Source organism: Hypomesus transpacificus, chromosome 5, assembly GCF_021917145.1.
Source record: "Hypomesus transpacificus isolate Combined female chromosome 5, fHypTra1, whole genome shotgun sequence".
Taxonomy (NCBI): Eukaryota; Metazoa; Chordata; class Actinopteri; order Osmeriformes; family Osmeridae; genus Hypomesus; species Hypomesus transpacificus.
The window spans coordinates 2,529,137-2,545,915 of NC_061064.1; the positions used below are offsets into that span (position 1 = coordinate 2,529,137).

General features: G+C 44.5%; 4 protein-coding genes across 4 annotated transcripts in view; 1 reads left to right on the top strand and 3 right to left on the bottom strand.

The window, feature by feature from the left end:
* Positions 1–3,711, bottom strand: part of LOC124467822 (forkhead box protein O1-A-like) — a 21,096-nt gene extending 17,385 nt beyond the window's left edge. Inside the window, exon 1 of the mRNA XM_047020286.1 lies at positions 2,129–3,711. Coding sequence (XP_046876242.1) covers positions 2,129–2,707 — 579 coding nt within the window. The 5' untranslated portion in view covers positions 2,708–3,711. The remainder of the gene's footprint in view (positions 1–2,128) is intronic.
* A 973-nt stretch (positions 3,712–4,684) lies between these two features.
* Positions 4,685–8,391, bottom strand: mrps31 (mitochondrial ribosomal protein S31). The gene is made up of 7 exons (XM_047020655.1): positions 8,207–8,391; positions 6,519–7,817; positions 6,268–6,414; positions 6,015–6,158; positions 5,743–5,822; positions 5,464–5,604; positions 4,685–5,242 (listed from the first exon to the last, which is right to left on the bottom strand). The coding sequence occupies exons 1-7, from the start codon at positions 8,314–8,316 to the stop codon at positions 5,007–5,009; spliced, it is 2,157 nt and encodes a 718-aa protein (XP_046876611.1). The 5' UTR covers positions 8,317–8,391; the 3' UTR covers positions 4,685–5,006.
* Positions 8,392–8,602: 211 nt separating this feature from the next.
* On the top strand, positions 8,603–13,596 carry slc25a15b (solute carrier family 25 member 15b). The gene is made up of 7 exons (XM_047020657.1): positions 8,603–8,779; positions 9,253–9,355; positions 10,053–10,311; positions 10,788–10,925; positions 11,897–12,072; positions 12,292–12,450; positions 12,697–13,596. Exons 2-7 carry the CDS (start codon positions 9,301–9,303, stop codon positions 12,816–12,818), a joined length of 909 nt encoding a protein of 302 aa, XP_046876613.1. The 5' UTR covers positions 8,603–8,779; positions 9,253–9,300; the 3' UTR covers positions 12,819–13,596.
* tm4sf21a (transmembrane 4 L six family member 21a) lies at positions 13,324–15,994 on the bottom strand. Its single transcript, XM_047020662.1, has 5 exons — positions 15,620–15,994; positions 15,340–15,405; positions 14,602–14,735; positions 14,221–14,407; positions 13,324–13,888 (listed from the first exon to the last, which is right to left on the bottom strand). The coding sequence occupies exons 1-5, from the start codon at positions 15,794–15,796 to the stop codon at positions 13,880–13,882; spliced, it is 573 nt and encodes a 190-aa protein (XP_046876618.1). The 5' UTR covers positions 15,797–15,994; the 3' UTR covers positions 13,324–13,879.
* Positions 15,995–16,779: the final 785 nt, after the last annotated feature.

Genomic DNA, 16,779 nt, shown 5'->3' on the forward strand with positions numbered 1-16,779 from the left:
TGTTTGTGCCAGGCAGAGATCTGTGATGGATGTTCAAACGGTGGGGGACAGGGCCCCTTGGGACCTGTCAACATGCTTGTCTGATTCATAGCAACCTCTGGTCCTCCTCCTCTTTCCTGCTCTCTGTTCTTCTCTCATCCTTTCTCCTGGTCTCTCTCCTGGCCCCCCCCCCTCTCTCCTGGTCTCCCCCTCTCTCCTGGTCTCTCTCTCCTGGTCTCTCCCTCTCTCTCCTGGGTCTGTCCCTCTCTCTGCTGGTCTCTCCCCCTCTCTCTTGCTCTCTCTCTCCTGGTCTCTCCCCCTCTCTCTTGGTCTCTGCCCCTCTCTCCTGGTCTCTCCCTCCTGGTCTCTCCCCCCTCTCTCCTGGTCTCTCCCTCCTGGTCTCTCCCCCCTCTCTCCTGGTCTCTCTCTCCTGGTGTCTCCCCCTCTCTCCTGGTTTCTCCCCCTCTCTCCTGGTCTTTCCCTCTCTCTCCTGATGTCTCCCTCTCTCTCAGCTCTTAAGCATTTACTAGTTAACGTCGGATTGAAATTTTTACCGCAGTAACATCATTTAAACAGACCAGGATGACTGTGCTCTTTGGGCTGAATCCAGCCGTGTGTGGACTTAATTGTCTTTCAGTATGATGGATGGTGCTAAGGACTGCCTAGGTACATGTGACGCAAGAATGACCTGCTCATGTGAGGGAAGCATGCAGAACGCGTGCCGTGAATTGCAATTCCATTAAATTCTCATTGGACAGTTCTGTTCTCACCAACAGGTATGGCAAGTTTTCAATTGATCTTTTCAACTGTATTTTCCAACTATATTAAAGTTCACAGATCTTCTCCAGTTCATGTACAAATAATGAAATAAAAAGATTTTATAAACATCCTTTTCTATTGATAATTCCCATAGGAATTTGCCAGAATATTTCTGGGAACTTTTAGTCCCCTTTGCAACACCACTAGTTGGCAAACATTTTATTTTAATACATTCCTTGTGCTATTGAGAAATGGGGGCTAAATTAAGTCCAGAGAGAGAGAGAGCTGTCCCTGTCTCATCTCCATAGCCACTCACTCCACCACTAACAGCTACAGCTCAAACACAAATCCCCTTTAACATCCCATCATCTCCTGGAATGCTGACGCTGACGTCTCCAAGGCAACGAGCGCAGACAGAGTGCTGTCATGGCATGCGTAGACTGTGACTGTCACACGTTAAGAACACACCTCTCCTGTACCTGTCTCTCAGGTAATTGCAGGTGCTCTCTCAGAGGGATACTTTTGGCGCGTAGATGGGAAGGGCCGCTGACGTCCATGGAATCACTGAGCCTCGTGTTGTTGTAGAGCCCCAGGGCTCGAAGGACACCTGACACACCCACACCCGCTCAGCACCTCATGTGAAAACCATCCATCATCTGTCTGAGGTCAGCGCGGACACACAATCTACTATGTCATTGACCCCTGACCCCTGACATCTGACCTGCACTACTGGGGACACCAGGGTTTAGTCACCAGACATACCCTGAATCACAAATGTAACTCCATATCTACCGCCCAGTGAGCATTTGAGACTACTGGGTGTCTGGAGACTCCCCCACTTAAATAACCTCCCTGTCCAGTAAATAATTCTGAGTTACGTTGCCTCAGTAGTTAATGTTGATAATCCGGCAGGTGAATGTACCAGATGCGCCATTCAGTAAAACAAAACACTCATGGGGCCTCTTAAAGTTATGGAGCTTTGTAATATAAATATGTAAAAATACACCACTCTCTTTAACACACACACACACACAAACATTCTTTGTAGTTCCTACTTTCTGGCTTACACGTAAACAAACTTTTACGCACAGACACAAGAAAGCGCGGCATAACTCGACTGCGTTCATTTTCACTTATCCGGTTCAGAGAGCTCGTTGGGTGAGACCTGGTTCTTAAGTGAATGTCTGCCAATCAGAGCGAAAACTGTGATTCTAACTCGTGGTCGAAAGCCATGTTCTCCAAACTGACCGTATATCCAAAAAGCACCAATGTGCGTTAAAGGTACCAGTTCAATAACATTTCTGAACCCGGTATCAGAATGACGCTTAAAAGAAAAGAAGAAAAAACATGTGAAAAACTCAACTATTCTTCCACAGGAAAGGACGCTTACCTTCCAACCTGCGGAGCTGTTACTGTCTCCTTTATCTTTGAAATAAGGCACACTCTTCACCATCCAATCATAGATCTGAGACAATGTGAGACGCTTCTCCGGTGAACTTTCAATCGCCTTGGTGATGAGGTCGGCATAGGACATATTCCCCCAGGCGTTCCGCCGGGACGAGCTGCTTTTCCTCTGAGCACCAGCCACCGAATTTGCCCCGACGGGAGACGACAGCGGGGGCACCTGTTGCTGGTGAGGCAGTTGGGGACTTGGGTGTTGCAACTGCTGTGGGTGTTGTTGCTGTGTTTGCCCGTGTACGCAGTTCTCCTGGCACTGGAAATCATTGCACAGTATGAGTGGTTTCTCCTCCGGGTAGTCGTCGGTCTCCTCCAACAAACTGAGGTTACTGATGAACTCGACATTTCCCCCCGGCTCTTGTTTGACAGATGGCGCCGGCGAGGATGTGTTCGAAGAGGCTGGTTCGAAGACCTCCGGCCGAGGCAGAGGCCAGGTGCACGATCGGGGCCGGGAAAGTGGCTCGAAATCCGGGTCGATGTCAACCATCGGGTGCGGCGGTATTTCTGCCATATCTAAAAGCTAACTACAGCTGACTAAATGCTGCATACATACACTTAAAAAATCGTCCATGCAGCTGAAGTAAAAAAAGAAAAGAAAAAAAAAAGGACAGATCCACCGCACTTCTTGAACTGCCTGAGAGTCTGGTTGGTAGCACTGACAAACGAAGAGGTAACTAGATAACTCGGCTCCACACTTTTAATGTCCGCCCGCACTTAAACCGAAATACTTTTGTTGTGTTAGGTCTGTACCATGACTGTCATGCCGGAGTCTTGCTTTCTGTCAATAACGGTTATGAGTCTCTCCAAAACGATGAAGTCTATAGTAACACCCACTTTGGCTGAGTGACAACCTGCAACCACCAATGAAAACTTGATACCAAGGTAAACAGGTTCTGCCCCCAAAACTATGAGTTAAAACGTAAAGTTAAACATGGAAAATTTAAGAGTGCGAAAAACATGTTTTTCATGTTTTATAGCGCTAATTTTAGCCATGTCTACGTTAAGTAAAATAACTATTTAAATTCTCAGAATTATATCATAAATTTACCTTTATATAGCCTACATTTACATTTAGTCATTTAGCTACATCTGGCATGGTAATTGTATTATGTCATATGTCAGCCTTTAAAAGTCTGAAAACAAAATCACCTCCATAAGATAGAGCTATATATAACGAAAGTGTTGTAATCTATCACAGTGTTATAGACTGTAGCATACCTTACAAATGTGATTATACACAGAATAATGTGTCCACATAATCATACAATTCTGTAAACGGCATTTTCCTATGGTTTTACACTTAGAGACAGACGATCTCATTAACCTTGCCCCCTGAATATCTTACAAGGAGATAAAATGCTTTCGTTCAGGATATTTCACAGTGAAGACCGGTAGAGTATAGGGCTACTTGGCCAGCTGATTTAAGATCCAGATGCACTTACAGAAGTGGAGAAATACTGTTACCTTGTGGATAGTCAAAGTACTACAACAATTCGATAGTCTGTTGACTCCAGCAGAGAAAAAAAGAAAAAAGACATAATAGGCCTACGTAACGTAATGAGTTAATGTTCACATTACTTGTTTGTATTGCATATTGTTTTAAATAAATATATTGTTTACCTATTGGCTGAATTGTTTTTCATTTTCAATTATGTATTCTTTACTTGTTGTCTGCATTGTTGGGGAAGCCTGAAAATCAAATATTTCATCGAAAATAACCCTGTCCTGTGTGCATTTGAAAATCAACTTGAACTTGAATGGTTCAAAAGCATTTGAACCAATCCAGGACAATGTCAAGTTACTCGACATCTTTTCAAATTGTAAAAGGATAGAAGCCTATTGAGTGTGCTATAAATACAAATGATAAATTAATATATGCCCTTTAAAGGAAGCAAACTCCCTTTCATGGAATCATATGCCAAGTTCTCCTATTTTCCTGATCCTCTCACACAATGGACTGCTAAGTGTTTTTTTTAACAAGAATGTAATCGGACGGAATTGGCACAATGGTTTTTTCATACTTTAACCTCCTTTTCCTGTCTAATGTGTTTGGGGTGAAAATAATGTCACACTTGAGTCAATTTACTCTTGTAGTAATTTGGCTAAAGAGCCTTCTATATCCTGTGCGAGTAACACTTATCTTACGACTGACCTGTGGGAAAAACACCTTCCATCGTGATCTTGAGAAAACAAAAGGCCTCTAATTGTTTAAATGAACGTTCACGCCACCATTGATACAATAAATGTTTTGAATCCACTTCATCTCACTTAAGGCAAAATACTTCTGAGTCAGCCATTAAAAAAAACATTTTCTATCCTGTTTTTATAACCGCATGAGTCGGGAGAGCAAAACATGAAACGTACACCTTTGTGTGAAAATGCAATACAGGCAAAATATTCGTTGTCTGAATGCTTAGTAAAATAATAAGCAATATTTGGAAAAATAAAAACCTTGCACCTGACTTAAACAAGTGCTTCAAACAGGATGTTTTGAATGTACATTGTTTATTTTTCAAACAGTATCATGGCTACTTCGATAACAAATCTGTATTAAAAGAAAGACACATTCTCAGACAAGTTTCAGACACGAAGAAACAGACAACATGTTTTGAATAATATATTAACATTTATAAACCAGTTAATATAATATTATGTTAATGATTTTGGAGTCCAGGCTTTCTGTTAAGCCTCTCAACAGCCTTTCAGGTGAACGGTTCAACCCATCACCGCTCCACAGCAGGGCCGGTTCAACGGTAGGCACGTCCTCTCCTGGTGATCATTCACTCGACCCTGGATGACCTCTGTCCAGGTCAGTTGAGGTAAACCTCTGCTTCTTTCAGTACCTCTTCCTTCTGCTGAAAGTAGTCCCTGAACCAGGTTATGTGCTGCTCCTTCTGGCTCACGGTCAGGTGAGGGTTGTGGGACAGGCCCACCAACACCAGCTCCATGAAGTGGCGAACGGGGCCCTGGCGGGGGAAGCCCTCCTCCAGATGCCTCTCCAGGAACACGTGCTCATGGAAGGGAACGCCAGCCTCCTCCTCCAGCCCTGCGAGACAGAGACACAGAAAGACAGAGAGAAAGAGAGACAAACAGGGAGAAAGAAGCTTTAGACATCACTGAGATTAGGTGACATTATCACAGGGTTTGGTATAGCTCAGTAGTTCAAGGTTAAAATCCCTCCAGTGTACGTCTGCTAAATGAATATATTACTATGATTCTTCTTCCTCATGCATAGTTATGCATTTCAAATGAACTGTAGGAACTGACCAGCCTCGTTGTTGATTGGATACTGCCACAGCCTGCCTTCCCTGGTCCACTTAATCATCTCCTCAAGTCCATTTCGGGACTTCAGATTGGCTGACAGGGCAACTTCGTTTGCTAACTCGATGTCCCATAGGGTTGGTGAAGCTTTAAATAGCAGAACACACAATCATGTTGCAGACATTTTATGTGATTAACTGAATTTGATTAAGTCAATTACCAAGCACTTTTAAAAAGGCAGAAGACATCAGCTCTCCCCAAGGCAGCAAGCTTCTTATCCCTCACCAGAGTGTGTGTCTGCCTCGGCAGGCTTCTCGGTAGTGGGGTTAAAGATGTTCATCCTCTTCCTGGAAAACAGGCTCCTCCTGACAATGAGATTGTAACAGGGTGGTTCAGGTGGGGATCGAGCTACAGACCTTCTGCTTGGGGCTCCCACACATACTGGATAGGATGCGGACTTATGTCCATAAAGATCATTATAATAATAACAACAACAATAAAAGGTAGCAGGTTAGGTTGACTCGACCCCTTGACCCTTGAACCTGTCCCATCTTTACCTTCCCCTCGCTCCTTCCATCTCGGCCATGATGCCCCTGTCAAGGGTGGACTTCTCATCTTCGTCAAAGCGGATCTGATTGGTCGACCAGGCATTCTGTCTGGGGCTCGGTCGCTTCCCCACTTTCATGTCAGCAATAATATTCCTGAGATGAAAACACATCATGAAGTGAAGTCGTGACGTTTTGCACTTCAGGTTCACATTTTCCCCCAGACGTTTTAAGTTTTTTTTTTCTCTCCATGAATGTAATGTACCCAATGTTGGTGACATCGCCGGTCTTCTGGGCGTCTGCAAGGGCCTCTTGTTGCTTCAGCTGCCTCAGCAGCTCAGACTCTGCCTGAGGGGGGTTCGGCAGAGTGGACGCCGCGGCTGACACAGCAGCCATCATCTCCGTACTCTCACTACACACAACCGCACACAAAACAGACGAGTTTGAACTTCTAGATCTGCAGTCGAATGCTCTACCACTGAGCTTTACCCATCCCCACTGTGAATGTAGACTCACCTTTGGGGTGGAGCGGGAGAGCTGGCTTCCTGAAACATGCTGATTGTGCTCTCCATTTCTGCAGGTTTGGGCCTGGCCACAGAATTCGACCTGCTCTGCACTTTCAAGGCTTTGATGCTCTTCTTGGTGGTTATCTCAACCTTCATAGCTCCCAGGAGGTCCAGCAGGCTTTCCTTCACGTTCTTCACTGGTTCCTCGGTTTGGTGTTTTAATCCCTCCTTCACTGTCTGAGCTGTATGCTCTTCTGTCTTGCTAACCTCCATGTTTACTACTGGTGCTGGCTCTTCAGCTGTTTCCATACCTTCTTTGTGTTCAGTTGCCTCTTGTGAGATTCCGCTTTTCATTTCATCTGCAAACTGAATTACATTTTCTGCATCCATCTTAACCTCTACCACTTCTATCTTCTCAGTTACCTCTTGGAAGTTAACGCTTTTGATTTCATCTGCCAACTGAATGACATTTTCTGCATCCATCTTAACCTCTACCACTTCTATCTTCTCAGTTACCTCCTGGAAGTTAACGCTTTTAATTTCATCTGCCAACTGAATGACATTTTCTGCATCCATCTTAACCTCTTCCACTTCTATCTTCCCAGTTACCTCTTCGAAGTTAACGCTTTTAATTTCATCTACCAACTGAATGACATTTTCTGCATCCATCTTAACCTCTTCCACTTCTATCTTCCCAGTTACCTCTTGTGAGATTCCGCTTTTAATTTCATCTGCAAACTGAATAACATTTTCTGCATCCATCTTAACCTCTACCATTTCTATCTTCTCAGTTACCTCTTGGAAATTAACGCTTTCAATTTCATTCCTAACCTCGGTGACATTTTCAGTCTCCATTTTAAACTTTGCACTCTGCTCTTCGGAGTCTGTATGCTTCATTTCTTCGTGTTTAGTTGCCTCTTGTAAGATTTCACTTTTGATTCCATCCCTCAACTGGGTGACAGTCTCTGCCTCCATCTGAACTTCTACCGTCAGCTTTTTAGCATCTATGTTCTTATTTTCTTCGTGTTTAATTGCCCCTTCTAAGATTACATTTTTAGTTTCATTCCTCAACTGATTTACATGTTCTGCCTCCGTCTTAATTTCACCCATTTGCCCCACAGACTCTACCGTCATCCTGTCCTCTTCGGGGGGTTCAACCTTCTTTTCTCCCACATTCGCTGCTTCCGATTCACCATCTTTCTTAGCATTGTTATCGATATCTTTTTTAGGATGAAGCGACCCTTCTTTTTTTTCGCAGTATGTGGTTGACGTTGTTCCAAGTGTCCTAAACGCCACTCCATTCGCAACCCTGCAAAGGTTACATACAAAGACTGTATCAAACACGTTAACACGATGCAACTGTCAAAATGCTCGATTTGCTGGCTGACATTGAAAACAGTAGTTTGCTCTATGGAAGCCAACAGACTTGAGGTGAGAGGGCACATGTCATCAACAAATAACAAAGTTACAGTGCTGTTCATACGTTTACATCTGTCGCTGAGAAAGTAAACTAAGGAATACCAGATGGATAGGGCTAGCTAATCTGCTTGTAGACCAAGGGCAGAAGGTCTAACGGCAGGTAGTGAAGTTAGGAAGCTGCCGTTAGACCTTCTGCCCTTGGTCTACAAGCAGATTAGCTAGCCCTATCCATCTGGTATTCCTTAGTTTAGTCTTTTATAGACAACAATGCAATCTTACCTAAAAGGGAGTGTCACTGTGTCACATTTTGTTGTCAATACACATGCCTCACGCCTGTATATTGCACGGTTGCGGGTCTGATAGAGCGAAAGAAGCAATCTTCTGTACATGATTGTTCTTCACAGACGTCTGCAATGTCGTCCATACACGTTACATCGACGTGCGACATAGACAACGCTCCGGGGGGAAGTGAAACAAAAAGCATTCTAATGGTTCCGTCCAGCTGATATGCAAACTGTCGAAAGTTGCTTCATTATAATTTACAATGTTCTTGTATCATTTTGTGAAAACATGATTAAACATATGAAATATTCCCACTCAAATAAGCACGTTTTTATCTATGACTAAATGTCACAATTACTTCTACGGGCACTAGGACACTTCGCTAAACCAGAGGCGGCTGTATCTTCTACAGTCTTGATTTGCTTCGAATCATTGGACACTTGCTTTCTAAGGCTTGTCGAACCTATCGGGTTATATCCAGTTTTACCGGCAGTCTGATGCAAACCCACACTTTGATGACATGCCTCCGCTTGTTGCCGAATTCCTGAACCACTCGATGTAGCATCAAACGTAAGTTCGCGTGGGGTTACTTACGTTCTCTGACTATGAACGCGAATTTACTGTTTAAATGGAAGAAATAGTCTACATTACTGCTGTAGCCACACAGGGGACAGGGACTCCATGTCCTCGGCGCGCATATTGTCCTTGTCACCGTTTGAGATTGCCTTATTATTTCTACTGCTTTCTACTAGATACAATTCATGTGATATGTATCTAGTCTCGTCTTTACCAACATGTGTGTTTTCCGTAAGTAGATGAACTGACTAAATCTTTCTTTAACATAAATCCATTAGTTACAATAGAGTTACATCAGTTGCTAGCTGTTGGCATGGTCGCATGTGACCTCTGGCTGCCCTGCGAGCATCATTTAGCTACAAATAAATTCTGCACTATTCCCAAAGACGTATTGTGCATGAATAATAACCACCTAACGTCGATATCAGTTGGCTGTTGCCTTACTTGAAGTTACATTACTTTTGAAGGTTGTTGACAAGGAAGACTGTCAAAGGTGTGTGAAGTTCGAAGATATCATGGCCCCACACCCCGTGGTTCAGGCCATCATTGACCTTTCTGCTGGAGCCATAGGTAAACCACAATCTGTTTATAAAGTATTACATATCTGGGTTAATCAAGATGGCTCAAAAACACATCCTGGCCTACAACAGTGGTGTGCTTGGGAGAAACTACTAGAAATTAAAGTAAAAAATAAAAGCTTTTGTACGTTTGACTCATTTGATCCCCTAGGACAGTGGTTCTCAACCCTGTCCTCAGGGACCCCCTGTCCTGCATGTTTTAGATGTTTCCCTCCTCCAACACACCTGATTCAAATAAAAGGGTTGTTATCTAGCTCGGTAGAAGCCTGGTAACAAACATGCATTTGAATCAGGTGTGTTGGAGCAGGGAAACATCTAAAACAAGCAGGACAGGGGGTCCCAGGGGACAAGGTTGAGAACCACTGCCCTAGGACATTGCTGACTGGTGTCGTTTTCCCCCAGCCTGCCTCATTGTGTTTCCAGTCAGTGTGTGTACACATAGCACCATGGCTCATTAGCTCTCCACTAAACAAACTCTGATGTCTGGTGCCAGTTTACATAGGTCGTTGGGACGAAAAAAGAAAAGATGGTCCCCCAGTGCTGTTTGTCCTTGGTGTGAGTTAGATATGTTAACCTGTGACCTCAGTGCCCCCTAACCCTGTGAGCTCTATAACCCCTGACCTTGTGACCTCTATGCCCTCTGACCCTGTGACCTCCATGCCCTCTGACCCTTCCTCTTCCTCCTCCAGGAGGCACAGCTTGTGTCCTGAGCGGCCAGCCCCTGGACACAGCCAAGGTGAAGATGCAGACGTTCCCCTCGATGTACCGGGGGTTTGTCCACTGCTTCATGTCCACCTACAGGCAGGTGGGACTGAGGGGGCTGTACCAGGGCACCACCCCAGCCCTCATGGCCAACATAGCTGAGAACTCAGTGCTCTTCATGAGCTACGGTTTCTGTCAGGAGCTGGTGAGACTGGCGGCAGGGCTGGACAGTGGAGCAGCTCTCAGGTAAGAGACAAGGACTGGGGAGGGGTTAACGTGACTTTGTCAAAGCAGACCATAATGAAGGGACAAGCCGTGTCATTATCAACACATATCAGAGACCTGTATCATATCAGTCACATCCAGGGCTCGCAACTAACCTTTTTCCACATTGTCATAGTAACCGTCCCGAAGTGCAAAATTAACCATCCCAAACTGAACTTGACCTGTCCCAAAATGTAAATTCTTGTGTTTTTGACATTCTGATATCTAGGTTATTTGCAACCCTATTTAAGTAATCCATACAGTCGTGGGGTTCAAATCAATGTCTGAATTTCAATGTGAATACATACACAATAGAATATACAATTTTCTTGCTTGTTTCATGGTGGGGCTAACACAATTATTGGTGTGGCTGTAATAATAAAGTTTCTAAAGGTTTGGAAAAAACGGTTTTGAAGAAAAGTTTGAAAAAAAACATTCTCTCTTTCTCTCTCTCATAGTGACGTGCAGAAAGCCAGCGCAGGGTCCGTAGCGTCCATCTTCTCCTCTCTGGTGCTGTGCCCCACAGAGCTGGTCAAGTGTCGTCTCCAAGCCATGTACGAGATGGAGGCGTCGGGAAAGATCTCTGGCGGGCAGAAGTGAGTGGTGCATGTGCAGAAGTGAGTGGTGCATGTGCAGAAGTGAGTGGTGCATGTGCAGAAGTGAGTGGTGCATGTGCAGAAGTGAGTGTTGCATGTGCAGAAGTGAGTGGTGCATGGGCAGAAGTGAGTGGTGCATGTGCAGAAGTGAGTGGTGCATGGGCAGAAGTGAGTGGTGCATGGGCAGAAGTGAGTGGTGCATGTGCAGAAGTGAGTGGTGCATGGGTAGAAGTGAGTGGTGCATGTGCAGAAGTGAGTGGTGCATGGGCAGAAGTGAGTGTTGCATGGGCAGAAGTGAGTGGTGCATGTGCAGAAGTGAGTGTTGCATGGGCAGAAGTGAGTGGTGCATGTGCAGAAGTGAGTGTTGCATGGGCAGAAGTGAGTGGTGCATGTGCAGAAGTGAGTGTTGCATGGGCAGAAGTGAGTGGTGCATGGGCAGAAGTGAGTGGTGCATGGGTAGAAGTGAGTGGTGCATGTGCAGAAGTGAGTGGCGCATGTGCAGAAGTGAGTGGTGCATGGGCAGAAGTGAGTGGTGCATGTGCAGAAGTGAGTGGTGCATGTGCAGACTGTACATCTTTGGGGCTTTGCAGTGTTTCATACTCGCCAGGTAGCAACAGGTAGTATCAGCTCGACAGGTCGTACCAACTATATGGAACTATAGGGAGTCAAATGGCTGAGCGGTTAGGGAATCGGGCTATTAATCAGAAGGTTGCCGGTTCGATTCCCGGTCGCGCGATGATGTTGTGTCCTTGGGCAAGGCACTTCACCTTATTTGCGTCAGGGGGAATGTCCCTTTACTTACTGTAAGTCACTCTGGATAAGAGTGTCTGCTAAATGACTAAATGTAAATGTAAACTATATGACTGGGGGAAGTGGTAGTGGACAGCAGCAGGGAACAGGGACCCAAATAGGTAGCAGTACCATGGCTGTGGACAGCAGGATGGGGCTCTGACTGTCTCTGGCCCATGCAGCACCGTGTGGTCCGTGGTGAAGTCTGTGATGAGGACGGAGGGTCCGTCAGGGTTCTTCCTGGGCCTGACCACCACCATTGCCAGGGAGGTGCCCGGGTACTTCTGCTTCTTCGGGGCGTACGAGCTGTGTCGCTCCTCCTTCGCCGACTACATGAAGTGTGACAAGGACGACATCGGTAAGGCGGTGGCACCATCCGTGGACTAAAGCCTGACTTCTCTCTTTGTAGAAGACTTGCCTTTTCATGTGTTTAGTTATGTGTGCACCTTTTCTGTGTTTTTCTGTGTGTATTTACTGCAGTCATTTCCTGCTTGATTGCTTTTCATAAGGCCTATAGCACCCTTATAAGTTATGGAAGACTTAGCTCAGTGTACGGTCTGTTTGCGTGTGTGTTAAGGTGTGGCCCCAGTCGTGTTTAGCGGGGGGTTTGGAGGGGCTTGCCTGTGGCTCGTGGTCTACCCCATGGACTGTGTCAAGTCCAGGATCCAGGTAATGTCCATGACCGGACGACAGGCGGGCTTCTTCAAAACCATGATGACCATCGCCAGAACTGAAGGTAGGACAATCAGGAGAACGTCCTCTTTAAACCCGTACAGTCCAATGTACTCTTATCAATGTACTGTTATCAGTAAGTGTTGTAAATACGGTGTCTCTCCTGTCAATTTACAGTCTATTCATTTAGCAGACGCTTGTATCCAAAGGGACATGCAAATGCTCCATTCTGCCGTGGCCTACTTTGTACATGCACCCTCAGCAGTAGGTGTTGTTTGTGTGTGTGTGTGTGTGTCTCTGTCGTGCCCAGGTGTGCGGGCGCTCTACTCCGGCCTCACGCCCACCATGATCCGCACGTTCCCCGCCAACGGAGCCCTCTTCCTCGGTTACGAGGTGAGCCGCAAGATCATGATGAAGCAGTTTGACAGCTGATCGGCCTCCCATCGGACACGGTCACCTGGCGTAGTTTACATGACCTCACCCCCCGGTGGGTGTGGACTTCCCCCAACACTCCACCCTCCTCACACTCCTCCTCACGGTCCTCCTCTCGTTGTGGCGATCATCAAGTTTTTGCTTTTTTTTATGTTAAAATATGATTTGGATGCATGGGGAAATTGTCACTAAGCCAGGTGTGTGAATAGTATGTATAGCTGTATGTTTTATGTGAATTAACATTAAGTATTTAAAACACATTGTGTCATATATTAGTGTTTATCTGTGCAAGGAGACACACACACACACTCCCTAACACACCTCTAACACTCATAGAGGATGGAAGGGGAAACCGATTGTCCTCATTCACTGAGTTCTTATAATAGCTTTTAATTACTCCATAGTACTGTATTTAACAGATATTTTAGGTCCCCTTTTCCAAGGTGCCTGAAATGTAACCCAATGTTTTAGTTCTGGTTGATGTTCGCCTTTTAAAACTATTATGTTTTGCCTTTTCATCTCTGAACCCATTTTATTTGAAGAACTTTGCACAAACTGTCTTAAAAGACAGACATTCCATTTCAAACTGTTTAGTATTTTTTTTTTTTTTTTTATCTCTTAACGTTCAGCTACGTTTATAAGGAAAACATTTATAACAAATCAAAAATATAAAATCAGATGCAGAATAAATTAGCTATCTGAAATGAGAAGATACATTTTGTTGTAACAAGAGTTTTGTACTGTAATTTATGACCTACAATAAAACATAACTGGAGGACAAAGGTGTTTCATTTACTATAGAGTATGACAATAACAATCCAAAAACATATCTGGAATACAATTTAATGAAATATAAAAGTAAAATTGGAGCTTTATAAAAAGTATAGGAAACAGCTGATGTATCAAAGAACTGTGATTGGTTAATGGTAGATAGATATTTATGTCATGTAAAGGTGGGGGGAGACACTTCAACCACGAGAGGGCGCCAGTCAGTTCGTCATTGGCATCATCATGGGTGTAGGCTGGAGTGTGGGTGAGCTATGAGGCTCATGCATGCTTGTTTAGTAAGTCTGCAGGAACAAGAACAGTTCATTAACAATCATTAACAATGCATGTCCCTGTGATGCCAGAAGGAATGAGTGGAGGTTTAACAGGTCTGATACACTTAGTCTTTGCTTTGGATAAAGCGTCTGCTAAATGGACAAAAAATTTAAGTATAGTAGGCTACCTATCCTGTCCTCTAACCCACAACGAAGGGTGCATTAATGATGTTTTTACATTGTATTAATTTGGCAGGCGCTTTTATTCAAAGCAATGTGCAAATGGAGTATTTCGAAAACATAAACATTTAAAATAATTAACATAAAATTATTAGTAGTAGTATGAGGAGTAGCAGTGTTACCTCCTTGTTCTTGCAGGTTCCACACAGGCAGCCGAACAGGCCGTTGATCATCTGGAAGGCACACAGCACCAGCTGTAGCCCGCTGGCGACCAGCAGCGTGGAGAACAGACCCACGTTAAACTCCACCACGTTCTTGGGTTCCGTGCACAAGGACCACAGGTTTTTGTCGTTCAGGTAGCTGTCATCTCTGGCGGATGGAGAAATCACAGAATCACATTTGTAGATCATCTCTCTGATGTTGTTTATGTGGCACTGTGCTATGTTATACTGTAGTTGAGATGTTATTGTTGCACTGTATTAGAGATATTGTTTTTGTTGTACCATGCCTGGTAGCTGGGATGTGTCTGGTAAATACAGAGAACATTTTAGGAATCAACTCACCTGTCTTTGAAGGGTGTGGCCCAAACCAGCAGTACTTTACAGTAGGGCCCGTTAATGAGGCCTACCATAGCCACACAGAAGCTGTAAAGAGCTCCAGCAACGCCAACAGCAGCAAATGCAATAGACAGAAACATCTGTGGACACATAGCAAGGCCCCATAAGGGTGTGTGAACACTGAGGCTTCGGAATGGAAAACAATATCAGTGCAAACAAATCAATCACCAGCAAGGCATTCGTCAGACCAGGAAATCTATGACCGGGTTCTGTCCATGTGTGTTTCCCCGCACCGTGCCAGGTAGCTGAGATATGGTCACTTTGCACAGTGCTTTGTAAATACACAATGTTCCCTGAACCCCAAAATACTGTTACTATAACAAATACTGAACTGTAAGATCTGTTATGGCACTTCTGATCCCTGTTTGCCTTCTGTACTTTCTAAATGCACTATTTGTATGTCTCTTTGGATCACAGTGTTTGCTCTACATGCAAACGGTAAAAAGCAGTTATTTGTGCTTTGGTTAAAGTATGGAGCATGCCATCTTGGCTAGATCTGTCTAGAGCTACTAAGATAAAGTGCGGTTCACAATATTCAAAACTACTATCAGGACACAAAGATGACCGTCTCATAAAAGGCATGAGGAGATACACCCGCACTCGCTCATTCTCTCTCTCTTTTCTTGCTTTCTTTCTGCACTGTAAAGAGACGCACTCCTTTTCTCCACGTAAAAGAAGACTCACCCCACAGCGATTGGCACAGCAACCTTCTTTTCCAGTTAAATGGATGTGAATGGCTGGCACCAGTACCTGGTGAAGGGTGAACAGGTAGGCAACACATAACATACAGATTGACGACAATATTTGACAACATATGGGTTTTTACAAAACCATTTGTTGGGTGTTTCATATGTAGCACTATATGTCATAATTATTATCATCATTATAAACATCGACACATTTCCATCTTCATCATTCAGACAGCACATAGGGGATGGGTATAGCACAGAGGCATTTGACTTACCATGACGCCCCCTCCAATGAGCCCCCCCATGTACTTCACCTCCTCGGTTATGTATCCATCTTTGGCATACTTCACCTCCCAGCCTGGGAAGAACAGGATGATGTTACAGATGATGGAGATGAGAGCCAGGGGGTACAGGGTCACCCCGATGAATTTGGAGCACTTTCCCGTGCACATGCTGTCACTTCCTGTCTGGGAGGTCTACGGGGTCCAGAGGTGGTGCCTTGGTTATTCCACACAAAGGTAGACTGATCAGACGAAGATGTTGATGTGGCACACTGGATCAGATTCCTAGGAAGGACTTATGAGAGCACGGTCACAGTTTGTCTTCTCATGTGTGTATTCAGGTCACGCCCTAAAAACTGAGAGGGAGAGCAGGTTGAGCCTGAGCGGTGTGAGATGTGGGGAGTGGAGTTAGACCCATATTTGGATCTGTTCTTTCCAGTCAGTGGCAAATACACTTTGTGTTGTCATGGTAGCCAGCTATGATAACACACATATAGAGAAAGGAGGATGTCCATGTGTTATCTTGGTTAACAACCTGTCGTGCGGTGATTACAAACTAAAATAAAACACTTGTCTGTTGTACCATTTCTGTTCTCTCATCCCCCGTCAAACAACGTTTCTGAGTGAATTATTTATTTTGAACAAACACCAGTCAACATACATGTACAAAGCAACAAAGGAAGCCCTCTGAGCACAACGTAATCAGTTCTATGAAGATCTAGGTGCTTTGTTTTGATAAGATACCAGCTTTGTCTGGAAGGGAAATGTGGGTGTTACAACAACGTAAGGAAAGATAGAGATGCTGCAGCCATCTCTTTATTCTTCCACAAAAACACTTATTTTGGTGAAATATGCTCTGTATACTTAAGGCTCCAGTGCATGTGGGTGTAACCCATGGTTATTTACATTGTACTCGGCTGTGATCTTGAACTCTGGACTAGAAGCCCAGTTGTAAAAGGGGCTCTGACTCATCCACATAAACCGAAAAACATTGATAAAACAAACAGGCGTTAAACATAGATAACCCTAATGACACAGTCCCGGCTGTAAAACATTGATGAGAGACTGGGCACTAACCTTCATGAGCCTCAGGATTGGAATGTTATTTATAAAGTATAGCCTACCATTTTGAATGTCTCACAGGAAATGCTTAG